At 43.5% G+C, this 18,875-nt stretch overlaps 1 protein-coding gene across 3 annotated transcripts in view; it reads right to left on the minus strand.

Annotated features, from left to right (window-relative positions):
* Positions 1-5,543: 5,543 nt before the first annotated feature.
* Positions 5,544-18,875, minus strand: part of sbf2 (SET binding factor 2) — a 100,964-nt gene continuing 87,632 nt past the window's right edge. For 2 of the 3 annotated variants that reach the window (XM_086183065.1, XM_086183046.1), the window contains 10 exons: positions 18,657-18,758; positions 14,328-14,513; positions 13,224-13,350; positions 11,760-11,887; positions 8,619-8,843; positions 8,430-8,537; positions 8,160-8,353; positions 7,371-7,458; positions 7,165-7,296; positions 5,544-6,916 (listed from right to left, as the gene is read on the minus strand). In XM_086183065.1, coding sequence (XP_086039191.1) covers positions 6,818-6,916; positions 7,165-7,296; positions 7,371-7,458; positions 8,160-8,353; positions 8,430-8,537; positions 8,619-8,843; positions 11,760-11,887; positions 13,224-13,350; positions 14,328-14,513; positions 18,657-18,758 — 1,389 coding nt within the window. In that variant the 3' untranslated portion in view covers positions 5,544-6,817. The remainder of the gene's footprint in view (positions 6,917-7,164; positions 7,297-7,370; positions 7,459-8,159; positions 8,354-8,429; positions 8,538-8,618; positions 8,844-11,759; positions 11,888-13,223; positions 13,351-14,327; positions 14,514-18,656; positions 18,759-18,875) is intronic. The other variant, XM_086183056.1, reaches the window with a different exon arrangement.

Consider the following 18,875-nt stretch of genomic DNA (forward strand, 5'->3'; position numbering starts at 1 on the left):
ACAGACATCAATTCATAATTATTTTGAAAAAAAAATCTTGATAGAAAAGATTCAATAAACCCATGAGTCAGCTGGGGGTGAATAGTGCTGTTGTTGGTGAGACGGATCAGTCTTCCTTATTAAATATAGTTTGTGTCAGTTCTGCCGGCTGCTCAGCGCCACAGTTGTCCTCATGTCTCCTTCCGTACGGGGAGGTCCAGGTATCAGGGTGGTCCTGGATACTGGCCGATACTCTGAGTAGACGTATCAGCCCTGGTTACCTGCCTGTTTGTAAGGCAGGTCAGTCTGTGCCAAACAAAATGACTTCATTGTTCCAGTTATCACAGAACAAGATGAATCCCACTTCACGCACGTGTGGCGCGGCCATGGCAGCGTTCCGTATCAAAACATATCAGTTTATGCAACAAAGGAGGCCTGTTCTCGCAGGAACACCTCACCTTTGTGTGCCCTCACGCTGCAGTGAAGCCGGGGCAACGTTACAGGAAGATTCTAACTGGGTGAAACAATCAGCTCTGCTGTGTCATGTCTCTGCCAGCCGCTGCGCACAAAGAGCGTCTTTACTTTCTGACGTCTCAAGCCACTTTAATTTGTCCTTCGAGAAGCAGAGAGATGGTTCATGTTGAGTTCAGAGTTGTCAGGGCAGGAGATGAGATAAGAGCCTGCATTTATACTGTGAAGGAGCAGTCTGCAGCATGCAGAGGCCGACTGATAAGATCAGATATAGAGACGCATTGCCCACTACTCTCAGCTAATATACTGTAACCAGGAATGTGGGTCACCACCTAAAAGATTGTGTAACCCTCACACATGTAGATTCTCCTTTCTTCTCTTTCTCTGTCTCCACGGGTGACCATTCTTAAATGATGCACCGGGACATTTGACAAACCCTCCATGCTGTGAGTAGTGCAGAGGTGAAAGGTGAAAGACTCCAGTTTGGTTTAAAAAAAAAAAAAAAAGGCTTTATATTTTGAAGTATGATCCTGCTCACAGACAGATTAACAAAGAAACAGAAGGAATTCAGTCGGTATTCAAAAGAATGAAGAGCTGATTATTGATATAATTCAGAAAGACCATTGCAGTATTTGTCTCCATTTGTTTTTCTGCTGCCTGATTAGCAGATTGCTCACATTTCCTCTTAAAGATTTATTTATATCCCAGAAACGGTGGCGCCATTTTTCAGACTTTCTCAGAATTTGAAGTTCTTAATCTCCGCGGCTAACTTTCACAAGCCCTCGGCATCCCAAAAATAAGGATACATCTCACTGTCTCACCCCTGTCACATGTGTCCGAAAAGAATTCTAATGCGCAGAACCAATTCATCTGAATCTGCTTCAAAATATCCTCATGGAAACTGATTTTGGAACATTCTTGAGGATTGTTTGCTGGTGAAAAAATGTCTGGCAGATGTGTTTTTCGCGGCTAGATGACTTCCCACAGTGACCTCACAGCTCAGAGCCGCTCACATGGTTGAATGGACTCTGGGTTTGAGAAACTGCGGGTCACTTACAAATGAAAAACATCCGGGGATGGGTGGGTGGGGGTCAGATAAATAGGTGCACCAAGGACGCATGGGTTGGAAGAAGTGCCCCCTACAGCCATGAATCAACTATATGATTGTGATTTTCTATTCGTGGCTGAGTGGGCGGCATCCGGAGAAGATCATCTCCCAGCGAGACCCCCGCTGACATCATTCTGATTTCAAGACACCCAGGAAATGGAATCTGCTACACAGCCTGCATTCATCGTAGCTGCAGGGCTACATGGATAATAGGATTTGGAAGACCAGTAAAATAAATCAGTATCATCTGTCATTGGAATATTTTGGGGGCCGCGGAAAGGCCAATCAGCTTATTTTTCAAGCTGCATTCTCGGACCAAACGCGTTTGCTGCAGCTGCGACTGTACATGAGCCGCGCAGCATCCAAAACCAACAGATACGTACAATCTTTGAATTTACAACCTGCTTTTGATTTGTCTGTCTTTGTTTTTAAGTGAGACCTTTTCCAGCCGAGCGAGACTAATCACACTGATGTTAGAGAAATATTTAGGCGTGTTACACAAGACAGGAATCACACAGCGCCGCAGTTTAAAGCAGCGCAAGGAGACGAGGCGCTTTAATCAGTAATTTGTCTCAAACTTCACTGGAAAAACCCGCCGGTGGAGGCTGAAGTGCGGCCTAACGCACGGCATGGTTATGTAACTCATCTGACATCTCTCAGATTGGATGCTAAAGTCATTTGCATGAATCTGGAGTGATAGTTACAGGAATTTAACGAATGAATCGAATGTCTTTTTGAATGAAACCACAATGTTCTCCTCCTTGGAGGACTTGATTCCTGTCGTGCCATACCACACGATCCTGCCGGAAAACTTCCGCTGCACTCATCTACTCGCGGGCAGACGTCCTAATCTCCGTACCCGAAGGAAGAGGCTAAATATGGAGAGAGGGTCCAGATGTGGCCGGGCCTGCACCTGCTGCGGGTACGAGCCAGCTGGGATCGTGTCCTCTCTCTACCCCCCCTCTCAGAGACAAACCTTCATGGGAGCTCGGGAGTCAACACCGCCAACCGGGCGCCACAGAGCCTGAGCTGAGGCTCATATTCGTCGCTGACGCCCATCATCATCCTCTCCAAGCTGGGCCGTTGGCTCTCGCTCGCAGCAGTGTCTGATTACCTTTGATTGGGAGGAAATCTTTAATATCTTGTAGGTATTTGGCCATAAATTGTTGCACAAATTCAAAAATATGACCCCATCAGGGGGGCAGGAGGGGTCTGTACCAAACTCACTTGCAATCAGCTGAAATGTTTACAGCCATCAGATGGATTTACTCAAGAGAGACTTGAGTATCACTGAAGTAGAAGAACAAAAGTGAATGCCTGTTCAGTGTTTGCTCAGTCGATAGTGACATCAGGAGTGGTAGAGAAGTTACAGAGCAGGTCAGGAAGGACCACTTTGGCTGCGCGGACGAATCGATAGAGAATTACATCTTAATCTTGGTAAGAAACCTGCTGAAACAGCTGTGCACGTCCTCCTTTCATCCCCGGGATGTGTTAACCTTGAACAGCTGGCAAAGATATCAGTCTGGATAAAGCTGATGTTTCCATCTCTGGAGCCATTAATGTTTAATAAAAAACATCATGTTTTCATGCGGATTCTAATTGTAATCTTCTTCTTCTTCTTCTGTGCACCACTTGGTGTCTCCGAGTCTGAGTCTGTCTCTGATTGCATGTTTGCCACAGTTGTGAATGGAGGCACGAAGGAAACATTTCTTGGAAAGTTTTCTGGAAAGTGGATTTGTGCAACGTCTGGAGGGAAACTTGACGAACGAGCCTGCTAAACATGTTAAAAGTCCATTTTTACAGCATTTTAGTGTATTTATACATATTAACGTTTATAACCTTATCGATCTTATTGAAAAGAATCACAGATGCACTGCTGGGGGAAAAAAATGCGAAAGTCCTACCATAGAGGAAGAATACAACCCATTTTGGCAAATACTTAAGGAACTTTCCTGCACGCGTCTCTCCCTGCATCTCATATATTTCTCTGAACTGCAGTGATACCTGCGGTAAATTAGTGCTGCTGTGCAAGATCAGACGAATCCAGCACCAACGTCCCCACATCTGCCAGGAGTCCCTGATATTCTGTCAACCTGAAACTGAATAAAGAGGATAGACAAAATATTAGGCCTCCAGAATGACAATTAGAATAAATCAAGGTGTCTCAAACTGATTCATCATGGAGGCGGATTTATGACTGGACAGTTTTATAGCGCTGTATTAGTTTTATCTACGGGTACTTAGGTTGGGGATGATTGGGAACTTTTACACGTTTGTAGAGCCGCTACACACACGTGCAAGTGCACAAAGGCTATTATGTGTGTGACTGATATTTGTGATGTCACAAATCCTGCTCATAGGCCCGCCTCTTAAAATCGGACCCACAAGGAGCTCGGAGAGAACTGACGCTTTCGTGAATGATTTTTTTTTTGTTTGTTTGTCCTGAAACCAGATGATTTAGTAAACAGGTCAAAAACATACCAACAAAACATAAAAGTAATGATTATTTACAGCTTCTGCCTTAACCAGGCAGGCAATCAACCGACTTCTAACTCGGTCTGACTGATCAGAGCCCCAAGTGTTGATTCAAACATCCAACATTACAATGCAACAAGTTTTACTTCTCCGTGTTTCTCAGATGAATGAGCACTGACAGTTCAAAAAAGATACAACACAATTATTTTCAAGGAGGAATATCAAGATCCTGAGTGAGAAACGCTTTGACACACAATACCAGGCAAACGTGATACATTATTATTAGTCAGTATAGGAAATCTGCCTCAAACCATTTGGTGCCTTTTCATTTTGATTATGCCTGGCTTGCTGTTTGTCACTTGTAGGGAGAATTATGCAAAAAAAACCAACCAAACAAAAAGCACCTGACAGAGTTAAAGAAAACTGGGAGGAGGGATGGCACAGGAGCCAAGAAAGGACCCACTCTGAATCACGGGTAGAAGCGTTCTCTCTTTTGTTCACACTGAGATAAGACATTGAGTTGAAAGAAAGTTCAGACGCTACACCGTCCTGTGGTTGAAGTATTGTTGTGAACGTATCTTCTCACACAATGTAACTGCTGAAGTACAAAAAAAAACGGTACGTGTTCTGCCTCATGGCAGCTGCACGCCAGCCTTGTGATCTCAGGGCTGTCACGAGGGAAACGAAAAGGAGTATTTTTGTTCAAACTCAACTTATGTCTTACGTTTTTTTGGCTTCTACAACATGATTTACGTTGAAAGTTATCAAAGTGGAAGGTGAAATAATATCAGTTATCACACCACATCATGAGCATTAATGTCCATTCAAGACATGGTTGATCGATGGAGGAGTTTGAAGGGAATTATTACAGTTTATCCCACTTTGCAAGTGTGAGAAACCAATAAATGACTCAAGACCAACTGTGTTTGTATATCTGGAACTCTGAAGTTATGTGAAACGGCGATATTAGGCTGCACAGTCAGCTACCAATGGCTCCAATAACATGATCATGACCGTATATCCAAAACCAAATCTGTATGTAACGAGGTGTCGCTTTGGCTACGGGGGCTCAACCTCACATTCTGATTGATTGATGACACTTTGTCTCACCCTGTATAAAACTGAGGTTACTAGTTTCAGTCTGAATAATAAACCGGGTTTTAAGAGGTCACGCTAAGTGAAATCTAAGCAGTTATCGTCACCATAGCAACCTTTAACTGCTGTTGGAACCCCCCCCCCCCCCCCCCCCCCCCAGACTGATTTCTGGAGTTCGCTGACTTCTCTGTCAATTCCGATTGTTTTCACTCAGTGTTTCTTCAACTATTTCTTACTCCCATGGTAAACTCAAAGATAGCCTGAGAAAAAGTGTCTCCTTATTTTTTGTTGAAATGATTCTTATTTTATTTTTTACACGATATTCCTCCTACTTTTAATTGCACAAACAATCTGGCCCACTTTCCCAACCGGTGACAGGAAAATAAACAAAACATTTACACAGAACTACAGGTGGTTTCAAGTATGTTTCATTTATTTCCAAAATTTAGTGTCCTCACAAAAACATGGCACAATGATACAGTAACAAAAAAGAAAGTCTGATATCTTTTCATGAGTAGTTTCATTCTATTGTTTTTTTCTTTTAAATGAAACTTCATCGGATGCAAACAAACAGAGCAGAAGAGATGAGCCCCTCTGAAAACCACACGGTTCCACGCCTCGTGTTCATTTTTGCTTCTTTAAAAGCCCTTAAAAAGAAGACAAATATGAACCTGCCTGGATAACAACAAACGACAGCAACGTCTCCATTTCATTTTCAGAACAATGGTTCATCACAAACGAGGAAGAGGCCACTCAGGTATTTGCACCAAGTAACGACACATTAAAAAGGACTTGTTGGTCACATTAGAATTAAGGTTAGAAAAGTATATCCATGATCAGTACATACAGGATTGTAAAATGAAATGTCACGTTGGGTATTTACAGAAAAACATGAAGCCACCAGACTCACACAGTTACATGTTTAATAAAATAATTTACATTACATGAGACAAGCTTTGTTATGCAGACGTCAATAAACATTCAACAAAAAACAAGAAAAACTCCACGTATTTAAATAGAAAACAAAATGTCAGGTAACTCTTTTGAACTCACTGTGCAAATGTTTTTTCTTCTTGTCTGTCTTGAGGAAACGTCTTCTGTACATTGTGAGTGTAATGCCTGTAGCCTCACTGTCTGCATCTGGTAGAGAATCGGTTAGGAGTGCATACGTTTGAGCTAAGTGCAAACAAATTGCTTTTTTTTTTTCTCATGTTGTGCATTAAAACCTCTGAGTTTTTGGCGGTTCACACAATAAGCAGCAATAACCTTCCTCGTAGCAAAATAGAAATTCTTTGATAGGCTATCGTCTATATTTTAAATTCTAAAATTGAACCCACAGTTTGAATGGCCAGTGATATTGCTTTGATCTATTTACAGCTTAAGTAGGATAACCTTTTCCTTGGTAGTGCAGCCTCCTAAAACATCAGCTTATCTTCAGGTCCTCCCTGCCGGAGGCGCGGCACAGGGAGCTGACAGCAGAGAGCTGCAGAGAGACGACAGCTGACGGCAGGTGGATGAGTGAGGAATGGACAGGATTCACCCTCCGCTACCAGGCACTTGCTTCACTGTGGTCCCCGAAATTAAAGCCATCTGAGCTGAGTGGTTGTCGTGTCTCTGCTATCACCCGCCTGATGTGTCACGTCTAATGTGCGCCATACCACATGATAACCAGGCGCCGAGCGTTGCCTATCACGCATCAGAGATGCAGTTCTGGATCTTGTCCATCCACAGCTGAGCGCTGGGAGCGTCCGAAGCACAGAAGTTGTAGACACGCTTGCTGGTCTTCAGCTAGAGACATCAAAAACACCTCAAATATAACGCAGAGTAGAAAAGACTTCAAACGTTCCCGTCGTAACCCATGTTCACCGCCACGAGCAGTTCGACTCTACTTTCTTTATGCATTTGTTGCTCAAGCTTCAACATACAGATGTGAACCTGTTATTATAACAGCAATCTACCATGGATCAGGCGCTGGTTAGAAAAAGGTTGGCGCCTGATATAAATGATGCAGCGCAGCAGCACCCAAGCATACTCACATCAAAGAAGGCCTTCTCACTGATGTGTTTGGGTGCTCCGATTGTGGGTGCAGCCACCATCACAGACTCCACCTCCGCCAGGTCGATGTGGCCTCTACAGTTCGTGTCCTCCCCGGTGTCGTAGTACCTCAGCTGTGTAAACACCCGCGTTAACACTCAGCTCACCATCGGCGAGCTCCACCGTGAATGTAGCGCTGCTCACTCACCTGGTGTTTAGTGATGTCCAAAACAAACCAGCGAGGTTTCCAGCCTTTCAGCAGCGCGCCGCGTTTGTAGAGGATGCCCTCGTACGACCTGCGGACACACGTGGCGACTAAGTGAGTCTTTACATGCACTCTGCTGCGGCCATATTCAAACTGGTCTCTCATCAATGGATGTATTGAAGGCAGAAGGAACTCTTTTTGTACATTGTGTTCCAGATGTGTAAAGAGGCCAACAGTGGGTGGCTGGAGAGCTCCCATCTGTTCTTTAGAGATTTACATCTACAAAAGTGCTAAAACCAGCCAGAACCCTTCAACCTGCCAAGATTTTACTTTTTTTATATCCAAAAAGACAAGAATATCAAAGCTGTGTGGATCAGTGATGAGCTATTCACAGAGAAGTTTCCAAAGATCCCATCAGGTATGTAAGAGGAAAAAAAAGGATGGATGAAGTGATTTATGACTAAAGTCATGCTGATACAATGAAATACAGAAACTGTGGTGGAAGTTTCAAATATTTTTATCTGCAAAACACGATTTGGAATGTGAAAGAGGAAGAAGAAACTAAGTAAAAACATGACGTAGATGCTAATAATCACTGGTCCGATTCAGAGAAAAACATGCAGCTATTAGAGCCAAGAGACTGTACTTTAACCTCCCACACCCGCAGTTTAACAGAGTACAGACGATCCTTGCAGTCATGACACACAACATACCACTGCGCTGAGTCAAACTGGACCCCGCTGGCCTCCCAGTGAATCCAATGTGAACTTCTTCTGAGGGTTCACCACCCACCTGTTCTCCTCGCTCTTGGGGGTGAACTGGTTGTAAAGGGTTGCAGCGCGGCGGTTGATCCCGTTGGATGTGGTGGTGCTGTGGTCTTCGCCCAGTCCGCTGTCTGGCAGGTGCAGCATGGAGCGCCGCTGGAAGGCCTGTAGGCTGGACGTGGGGATGAGGCCTGAAATGGATACCGACTGCTTGTGGAGCTGCTGAAACACAAACAGATGAATGAGTGGAGGGAAACATACGGCGTCAAAGAGTTTCATTCAGGTTGTTGAGATTTACATTTCCTTCTTGCTTGAGGTCCTCCTGGATGCTGATCCGGACTCTCTCCAGGGTGGTCTGCCACCTCTCGGGGGTCTGGTTCAGCTCTAACTCCAACTTCTCGATGTCCTGCAGCAACAAAACCAGAATGTTAGCAGGTGTGACTTCTGTATCACAACAAAACAGACACAGAAGTAGGCGGGCGCTTACAGAGAGTAGTTTGGTGATGGCGTCGGGCTGGGCGCGGCTCACGCTGCTGTAGCAGGGCCACACGATCCTCCTCCTGCTGTTGGAGATTGTTTCTGCCTCCTCGGCGCTCTCCGACCTGGCGGCCATCATCCTCCAGTCGTAGCACGGCCCCGTCGACAGCGTCTCATCCGTGAACAAGTCCCATTTATTCAGGCTGGGGATGCTGATCGACGGCTTCAGGATCACCTGCAGGTACCAACGCACCAGGCTGGATTTACAGTCCCACGTCACAAGTACAGGGGCTTGCTGAAGTATTCATACCCCTTGAACTTTTTTTCATTTTTTTGTCACATTACGACCACAAACAAATAGATTTTATTGGAATTTCATGTGAAAGACCAACACAAAGTGGCAAACAATTGTGAAGTACAGAGAAAATTATACATGATTAAAATTTTTTTTAACTAATAAAAAACTGAAAAAGCACGGTGTGCTGAAGTATTCAGCCCCCCTGAGTTAAAACTTTGTGGAACCGCCTTTCGCTGCAATTACAGATGCAAGTCTTTCGGGGTTTGTCCCTCCCAGCTTTGCTCATCTAGAGACTGAAACTTTTTCCCATCCTTCTTTGCAAACCAGCTCAAGCTCAGCCAGATTATATGGAGGGTGTTTGTGAACGACAGCGTTCAGATCTCGCCAGACTCTCTATATGATTTAGTCCTGGATTTTGACTGGGCCGTGCTAACACATGAATATGTTTTGTTTTAAACCATTCCATTTGGCTTAACGTTTGGCTCGTTGTCCTGCTGGAACGTGAGTCTTTTGCAGACTCCAACAGGTTTTCTTCCAAGATTGCGCTGTTAGGCTCCATGCATCTTCCCATCAACTCTGACCATCTTCCCTGTCCCTGCAGAAGAGAAGCATCCCCAGAGCCTGATGCTGGCACCACCATGTTTGTTAATGGGGATGGTGTGTTATGAGTGATGTGTAGTGTTAGTTTTCCGTCACACATAGATTTTTGCGTTTAGGACAGACGTCTAATTTTGGTCTCATCTGACCAGAGCAGCTTCTTCTGCATGTTTGCTGTGTCCCCCACATGGCTTCTGGCAAACTGCAAACGGGACTTCTAATGGTTTTCTTCTAACAATGGTTTCCTTCTTGCCACTCTTCCATAAAGGTCAGATTTGCAGTGCACAACCAACAGTTGTCCTGTGGACAGAACCCCCCTCCTAAGCTGTGGAACCACAGTTCGTTCAGAGTCACCATGGGTCCCTTGGCTGCAACTCTGATCAGTGCGCTCCTTGTTCGGCCAATAGGTTAAGGCGGACGGCCGTGTCTTGGCAGGTTTGCAGTTGTGCCGTACTCTTTCCATTTCCGGATGATCGATTGAACAGTGAGATGTTCAAAGCTTGGGAAATCTTTTTAATACACCTGCTTTAAACGTCTCCACGACTTTACCCCTGACCTGTCTGGTGTGTTCCTTGGACTTCATGATGCTGCTTGCACCCAAATATTTTCTTAACAAACCTCTGAGGCCATCACAGAACAGCTGTATTTGTGCTGAGATTAGATCTCACACAGGTGGACTCTACTGAGTCATTAGATCAACATTCGATCATTCAGCAATCATCAGGCAAATTCAGAAGGCAACTGGTTACACTCAGAGAAAAGGGGGCAGGATACTTTTACACACTGCACTTTTCAGTTTTTTTATTTGTAAAAAAAAAATTTAAATCATGGATAATTTTCTCTCTACTTCACAATTGTTGTGCCACTTTGTGTTGGTCTTTCAAATAAAATTCCAATAAAATATCTTTATGTTTGTGGTCCTTGTGTGACAAAATGCAGAAAAGTTCAAGGGGTATGAATACTTTTGCAAGCCACTGTAAATCGGCCTATAATCAACAGCAATGTCTTTTCTACCAAAACCATTTGTAAAAGCCCACAAATCATATGTTTACCACACTGCATCCTAAACAACAGATGATGAGCTAAGAAGAGGAGAAGATGCTTCAGGTTGATGCTGAATAACATTCACAGATTTCTGCCGACACTGATGAGGTACCAATACATCACGCATCTCTCAAGTGTCACCTTTAAACTGGGAATTTGAGACATGCTCCCCACCCCCCCCCCCAAAAAATTTTCTTGACATTTTACAGACTCAAGACTCATTGTGAAAAATAATTATTTCATATCAATCAATGACGAAAATAAGAGAGAGAGAGAGAGATCGAGATCCAGTGCACGACACACATGGACCATCATGTTAGCAGCAACCACTTCCAGTCAAACGGGAGGATAAAATCCCTCAGCGTCCTAAGGAGAGCAGACCTGCTGCAGACGGAGTCGTGTGGGAACTTGTTGTGTTGACCTGGGATGTCAGTGGCAAAACAAGCACTTGTAGTAGACGTACGTGGATGCGGACGAGTGCCCCGTGGGATCAGCGTGCAGCTGTTACACACTTGCTGTTTATAGCAGTGTTGCTCAATATTGGACTGATCACATTCATGTGTGTCCCCATTTAGGCCCAAAAAGTAGAGCCTGGGATTGAGATATTTGAACTCTAATAATATGTATGTACTTGTTTTAGAATCCTGCAGACAACATGTAGCCAGATCTGGAGATGATGCAGGAACAAGAGCCACTTAATGGTTTTAAGACGTATACATAATAAGTGGATTTTGGAGGATTCTTTAAACTCATATTAGGAAAAAAAAAAACAAAACCTATTTAAGAGTTTAAAATAACAGAAGTTTTACTGAAATAAAAGTGATTGACGTGCAAATAAAAATGAGCAGCTCATGTCAACGCTCAGGCTGGTGGTCTAAAAATGTGAGGAGACTTATTCTTTATTCCAAAACACATCACAACACCACTGAAACTCCAGCAAGATTCTTTTTGTTTTCAATCAGGCTGAGAAGCAAATATGGGCAACCAAACGACTGTTCATTTCCTCCAGTCATTCCTCTACAGAGAAACAAGTACATTCTCTCACTGAAAGCTGCTCAACCGATGACAGAAAACAAACAGACTGAAGCAAGATGATCTATCTATCTTATTGTTTAGAGCTTTTTCTCAACGGGAAGAAGAATGTGGTTTTATTCATGTCAACACCTCTAATGCTGAATATTTATCATCCCTGACCGAAGGCCAGACACTCACGTCGATCTCTGAAGGGCTGTAGAGATAGTTGAAGAAGATGGGGCTCCTCCGGTGCATCCTGTTGATGCACTCCCAGATACAGATGCCGCTCCGGGCCTGCTTGTCACCTTTATCCTCGAACAGCAAGCCTGCCGACAAACACAAGATGTCTGCATTAATGTAATACAGTAGAACTGGAATTGATCTGAGGGTGAAGAGCGAGCGTGAATGAACATAAACACATTCTTATATGTACAGGTAGCAACATATTCAATAGGAATAAAATGAGCTGTTATGGCTTGTTTACTGATCAACAATGTTAATCTTTTATATTTCATTTGTGTTCTATTCATCACTCACAAATTTTTGAGCTGCTATAACATGAATTTCATAGTTGAACAACCGACAAAGTCCATTGTATCTTCATGTTTTTAATTCTTGAAAATCAAATATATATTCTGAGATTTCTCCCTTTACCACACAACAGTTTTCAAACAGGACTAACTAGTAGTGTCTTGAACTAATCTAGAACTGACAGTTACACTGCCGCCTTGATGCTTTCGCCTCTGCCTTAAACATGAAGGATAGATGAGATTTGATTGTAATGAATATTTTTTTGATGTAATTAGAATATGTTTTGATTTTAATTACTTTCTTTTCTATGTTTTTGTAAATCTCTCTCTCTTTTTTTTTTAACTTATTCTAAGAATGTATTTCATTTGTTTGAAGAAATTATGTTTTTCAGATTTTGGTCCAGAGAGATTCACATTTTGTTCCATCTTTCATCAGATCCACTTCTGTGTTGTAAACAAACGAAACACGGTCGTAGAGTTCGTTCTACGGGGAGAAAACTTGTGAGGTGGAAAATTCCGTTGTATCACAGACGACACCTGCAGCGTGTAGCGCTCGCTCTGCTAACTTGATTATCTCTGGTGTTAGCATCTCTGCTCGGTACCTTTGAACATCTGGGTGTGTTAAGTGTATCAAATACAGCATCTCCTGTAAAACCCACAATGCATTGCAGTTTCTGTCCTACATGAAGTCCATCACTGTGGTCCAGGGGAGCTCTCACACCTTGAAGTTCTGTTTGGGTCAAACTGAAAAATCGGAACCAGATTCTGCAGGTGTGAAAACGCCCTCATCTCTATCATGATGAATAGATAGTGGATCGTCCTGTGCTACGGTGCTACTGGCAGGAACGATGCTGACCATTCATTTGCATTTGAACTGATCATTATTCATTTTGACACTGATCGGTTCTTCAACTCTATTAACCTTCATGTCTGCCGGGATATTCTGGCCGAGAGCTCCTATCAAACCTCAGTAAAAATGTTGTTTAGAAAAATTACAAAAAGAGATGAAATGTGGTTAGTTACACCACAACAGTATAAAGCCAATGGTAACATAACTTTTCCTCAACATAATAAAAAGAGATTATATTAAAAAGAACAACCCCTGCTGGTTTGGATGGGAATGGACACTGACCATGTTCCAAGCGCTCATAGTCAGAGTCCAACAGGAAGTTCTTGAAGCGGTTAGAGATGTGATGATAGGCCAAGAACTTCAGATAATACTGATTAAACTCAAACTCCAGAGGATGTTGTTCCAGAATCTGCAAGGACACAAAGATAAAGACAGTCAGATCGAGAGTGAGAGAGCAAGAGAGCAAGAGAGAGAGGGAGAGGGAGCGATGGAGTAGGAGAGAATGCAACAGCTGGATTGTATCCTGGCGTTATAGCTTTACATCTCTCTAGAGTATGAATGACCTATTAGGAACAGGAAAGAACTTCTCCTGTCCATGTGGGGGCAAAGTTTATATCAAGTGAAATCATCACCACCAGACACAATCCAGACTGAGCCAGCGGGACAGCAGCTCCATTGTTCCCGTCCAGCGGTGTGAAGTGGCCATCAAGAGAGACGTGTTGAATATTTGAGGCCACCTGGGTCTATTGGCAAAAACAACAGCTGTTTTGGAGATGAGGCACATCTATTTTCAGCTCTTGTCCGAAACCCCTCTCCCCTCTGTTTATAGCTCTCCAGACCCCAGGACCCCGGCCAAACTGTCATTAGCTGCCAAGACTACACTTTCAAAAGACAAATGCAGAAACTATGTGTTGATGTAAGTGTATGGGAGTGGGTCTGGAAGTCCCCAAAGGCACCGTGAAATACACGAAATCCTCTAAAGTTAGTATTTCAGCGTGGACACCCCCCTGCCAGCACACCCCACCATTCCTAGATTCCTCTCAATCCCCTGAACTGCAGTTTTCCACATGTTGTTCTAAACATGCACAGGGATGTGAAGGGATGCTGAAACACGCGAGAACAGACGATTCAACGCTGATCTCTGGGTTCACGGACCATCTGGGCAACAGGCTCCCTGCACGCTCCCCGCTGCACTACACTGTTGAAATTACATATCGAGTCAACAGTATGCAACGCGCAAAACTAAACCAAATGTATAGATGATGACAGCTGGGTTTCTTGCCTTCTTCACCCCCTCTCGCTTGTCCTCTTTTCAGGAATGTGATGAGCTCATGTCAAAGATATGAATGCTGCTGAGGGGAAAGTGGGCAGTGTTTGATGCCTCACCTGATGAACACAGTCCAGGAACTGCAGGAAGATGGGGGTGAAGCCACTACCCTGGCTGCTAGGACTCAGGTTGCTACGCTGGCTGAACTTGTGGCCGAAGGAAAGCCATTCCTTCTCCAGCAGAACCTGAAAACCCTCCAGAGTCCGGTAGAAGGGATCACTCAGCAGCTGCACCAAAGACACCACCTGCAGAGAGGGAGGGAGAGAGAGAAAGAGAGAGAGAGAGAGAGAGAGAGAGAGAGAGAGAGAGAGAAGAAAAAAAAAACAACACACAACTGTGATATCAAATAAATCTGTTCATAACACAGATAAATGGAAAAGACAGATAAGATGCCGCAACACTTGGCAGAACAATAAAACAGAGTAAGGTTTTCTCTTGATGAAAATAAATAGTGTTTCTACAAAAACAAGGGGGCGGCACAGTGGTGCGGTGGTCAGCACTGTCTCCTCACAGCAAGAAGGTTGCGGGCTTGAAACCTGGCTCGGGCACGATATCTTTCTGTGTGGAGTCTCCATGTTCTCCCTGTTCCTATGTGGGTTCTCTCTGGTACTCCAGCTTCCTCCCACAGTCCAAAGACATCAAGAGGGGATGAGGCTGATTGATACTCTAAATTGACTGTAGGTGTGACTGTGAGTGTGAATGGTTGTCTGTCTCTATGGGTTGGTCCTGTGATGGACTGGTGACCTGTCCAGGGTGAACCCCGCCTCTCACCTGAAGGCTGCTGGGATAGGCTCCAGCCCCCCCTGACCCTTAACAGGATAAATGGTAGAAAATGGATGGATGGATGGATGGACAAAAACAAGGCTTGGTCAAGCTTGTGGGTGAATGTGTCCCAGGTGTCGTCTGTGGGCCATGAGGGAATTTTCTGCTCTTTTCAATTTGGTTGCTGTTGTTGAAGTGTACGATTGTCACATGACTTATTACAATGATAATTACTTATATGATGATAATGATAAAGGTGTGTGTCATTAAGATTCAGATCAGTTTAACTGGCCACTTCAAGACTGACCCAAAAGCAGATGCTGGAGCACACAATTCACTCTAGTACTTTCATGTAAAGGTGCAACTGACATTTCGGCAAACTGCTTGTGACTTTCATTCATGTTTGGTGTTTCTGATGAGTAATCAGAGATGTATTGTAGTTCTAAGCAGGCCACTAAATTCATCAGCCTTGTTCTGTAGACACTATTCTCTGTTGATAAATTATCCTGAACCAAAAACATCAAGGACGACATCAGCAGCTCTAGATGAACAAGAGGAGAATCTCATGTCATGAAGTGCATTATGGGTCCATTAGAGTCCAGTCAAACAATCTAACTCGATGCAACTTGTGCTGATTAGACACATGGCCTGTGGCCACCCAGCAACATCCGTGCTGATAAGGCTGATCCTCCCATCCAAACAGAAAGAGCGTGACATGTGTGCAAGTATTCAGGGAGCAAATCTCTTATCGCAGGACTGGATTTGTCAGTTATCAAACAGAAACATACAAACATATTATTTCCTGTTTCATCTCTAGTTATTTGTCAAATACATTTGTTACTATAGTTGATATTGAGCATTGTACTTGTGGTAAAATATTCACGCAGTAATCCACTGTTGAGGATGATTGTCATACTACTTATGGTGGTAAAAATAAATCGTGGGTGACATCAGCAGATATGTTGTTTGAGGAGCATTCCAGAGAAGAAGAAATTTAGGCATGCAACCACTGCTTTATTTTCTCCTAAGTCATACAAGATTGTGATGCAGCACACTTGTGTGTTACAAGCCCTCTGAAGTTGAACCCAGTGGTCCAAAATGTCAAAATGATCATCTGCTATCAATAACATTTATATAACAGTGGAGCTCAGAACACTTTAGCTCAACCCACAAAACACCAGTTGAGAACCCCTCATCTACACATGCAATACGTTTGGCCCGCCTCCCTGCCTGTGTCACCTCCAACACAACTAATGAGCCCTGACACGTGTGGAATGAGCGGGATCATGCCGTCCCCATGGGGTTAACTAGTCCATCCAACCCTGAGTGATAGGGAGAGCCGCGTGCACCCCGGAGCAGCAGTAATCCTGCTAGATTACAAACAGACTACAACAAACGGAGAGGAGAAGCGGAGCATGAGAAAGGAGATGGAGGGTAGGATGGAGGATGAGTAAGAGAAACAAAAACCAGGGCACAGAAAATAACTGCTTTGTTTCTTGTCTGCTGGGGGTCTAAGGTCAGTGGACAGCAGCAGGGGAGCCAGATTGTATGGAGTCCATTTTCCTGTGTGTGTCTGATCAGACCCTAGTACGATGGAGTCGGGGGCCCATGGAGAAAGATGCTCCGGGTCTAACACGTGCCTGGCATAAATGATCCACAAACTGTGCTTTTAAACAGCAGCCCAGGGCTTCACAATCCCTGTAAACACACTTTCAACACACACACACACACTTGCAACACAAACATGTGCTCTCAACAGATCCACATGGAAAACATGAGCAAGTAGAGCAAACATGCGACGAAATGCTGAACGCGGCAGCAAAGGGATACTGACAAGTGATCAGGATAGAAGCAGACTTGTTGTTTACATACCATAAAATCAGAACCATAAACCTCGCTGATTAAAATCAGCACAAATCGGTGACATAAGACTCAAAGACTCCAAACCTTTTCATTATCCATCTTTGCTTAGTCAGGTCAACAGTGACACAACTGATTAGAAGATGAGTAGAGAATGCAAAGGGGGGCAGATTTATGAGTCACACAAGGCCCATTCATAAGTGGAGTCAGGTCCTTAAAATCCCTCAATACCTACTGGTCCTTGTTTAACTCTAAAAAGTTACTTGTTTCTGCTTTGGATCTCCAGCTGATCATTTGACATGAGTGTAAGAATGTGTGGTGGAGCAGACTTTGACTACTGTCTCAACATCTGTTTAAATACAGGGACTGTATTAGAGATGAACAGGTATGAGGCAACATCCAGGGAGTTTAAGAAGAAAAACACTTGCAGCAGGATTACACTAAAACTACCGGGTCAAAGTTCCCTACACTTGGTGGAGGTTTGAGAGGGTGAGGAAGGAGCCCACTAAAGTCTGCAGCAGATCTGCATCACAGGGCGCATTAGCTTATGCATTTGGAAACATTGTGAAATATGGTATTGAAGTAATACTGCGAATGGAAGGGTAAGACAAGGTTTCAAAAAGTATTGTTGAACTCATCTTTACCGAAAAGATTTTGACTATTGCAAATAATTTTGTGCCATGACTCCAACTGACGAGATGCTACCTCGCACAAACTAAGCAGTCAGCATTACCACGGCAACCCTCCACGCTGATCCGGATCTAGATGTGACTGATTCTCTGTTGTCTGTGGTATTAATCAAACACTTAAGTGACGTTTCTATCACTTCCTTGTCCATCTTAATGCTTGTTATTGGTGAAACACACAGTCTCATCTCATCGAAACAGTTTATAGCAAAAAGTTTATTGAAGTATTTTGTTTGTTTCTGTCTTTCTTGACACTTTGTATTTTTCTTTTGTTTGCTTGTGTCTGTTCTCTGGCAGTGAATGATGGGATTTCTTTCCAAAATGAAAAACAATAAAAAAGTGCATTAAAACAGTTACCCAACAGTTCCATTTTTTTCAAATACATCACAACAGGATAAATACTTAATAGAGTGGCAGTAACTCCTCAGGACTTTTATTGGTTTCTAAGCAAACAAATGAGTATCTTTTGATCCAAGTGGTCCATGTGGTCTTTTTTATCAGCTGCGATGCTGATTAAGAGGTTGGCAAAATGTAACAACATCTGGACCACTGGGTATGTTTTGGTTACATACACTAACTTAACACATCCCTCTCTTCTTATTCATTACTTTTACCTCCGCCAAGGAAGTAAAACTGTTGTTACCCACATCTGGTGGTCTGACCACAGGATTATGCCAAAAATACCATGGTGGTTTGCTGAAAAAAATAGGTGGAAGGATGTAAAAAGGAAAAAGGCAATACATTTTTTCGGGCAGCTCTATTGAACTTAATGAAAAATGCATTCTTTTTGACACGGGCCTTGGCAGAAATCTGGGCTGCACGGAGCTTTGACAGGAACTCTGAAAAGACAATTTCCATATTTCTCCTAATCTCTGAGGTGTCACATTTGCAACTTAAGCTGACCCATTTCACAATATTTCAACAAATTTTCAAATGTGAACTGAAAATGCATGTACAGACAGACTAAGCTTTGCACCATTTTTCTGACTCACTTCCTTCCGCTCTTACACATTGTAAACTTCTATGCCTGTCTGTCTTACTGCGAGTTTACTCATAAAGATATGTGTGCATGTTTCTCACTTGTGTAGTGATGTCCCAGCCATCCTCCAGGCTGAGGAGAACAGATGAGCCGCTGTCCAGTAGCTCCACCAGAATCAGTGCCAGCTGCAGGATCTTGTGAAGCTGAGGGAGATTAACATATGTGCAAGTGAACACACACACACACACACACACACACACACAACCAAAATTAATCTTAGCTGTGCATGGACTACCATGTTTGGTCTGCTGGTAAATTAC

Source organism: Aulostomus chinensis, chromosome 2, assembly GCF_037954235.1.
Source record: "Aulostomus chinensis isolate RoL2024-O1b breed Wild chromosome 2, RoL_Achi_v1.0, whole genome shotgun sequence".
NCBI lineage: Eukaryota > Metazoa > Chordata > Actinopteri > Syngnathiformes > Aulostomidae > Aulostomus > Aulostomus chinensis.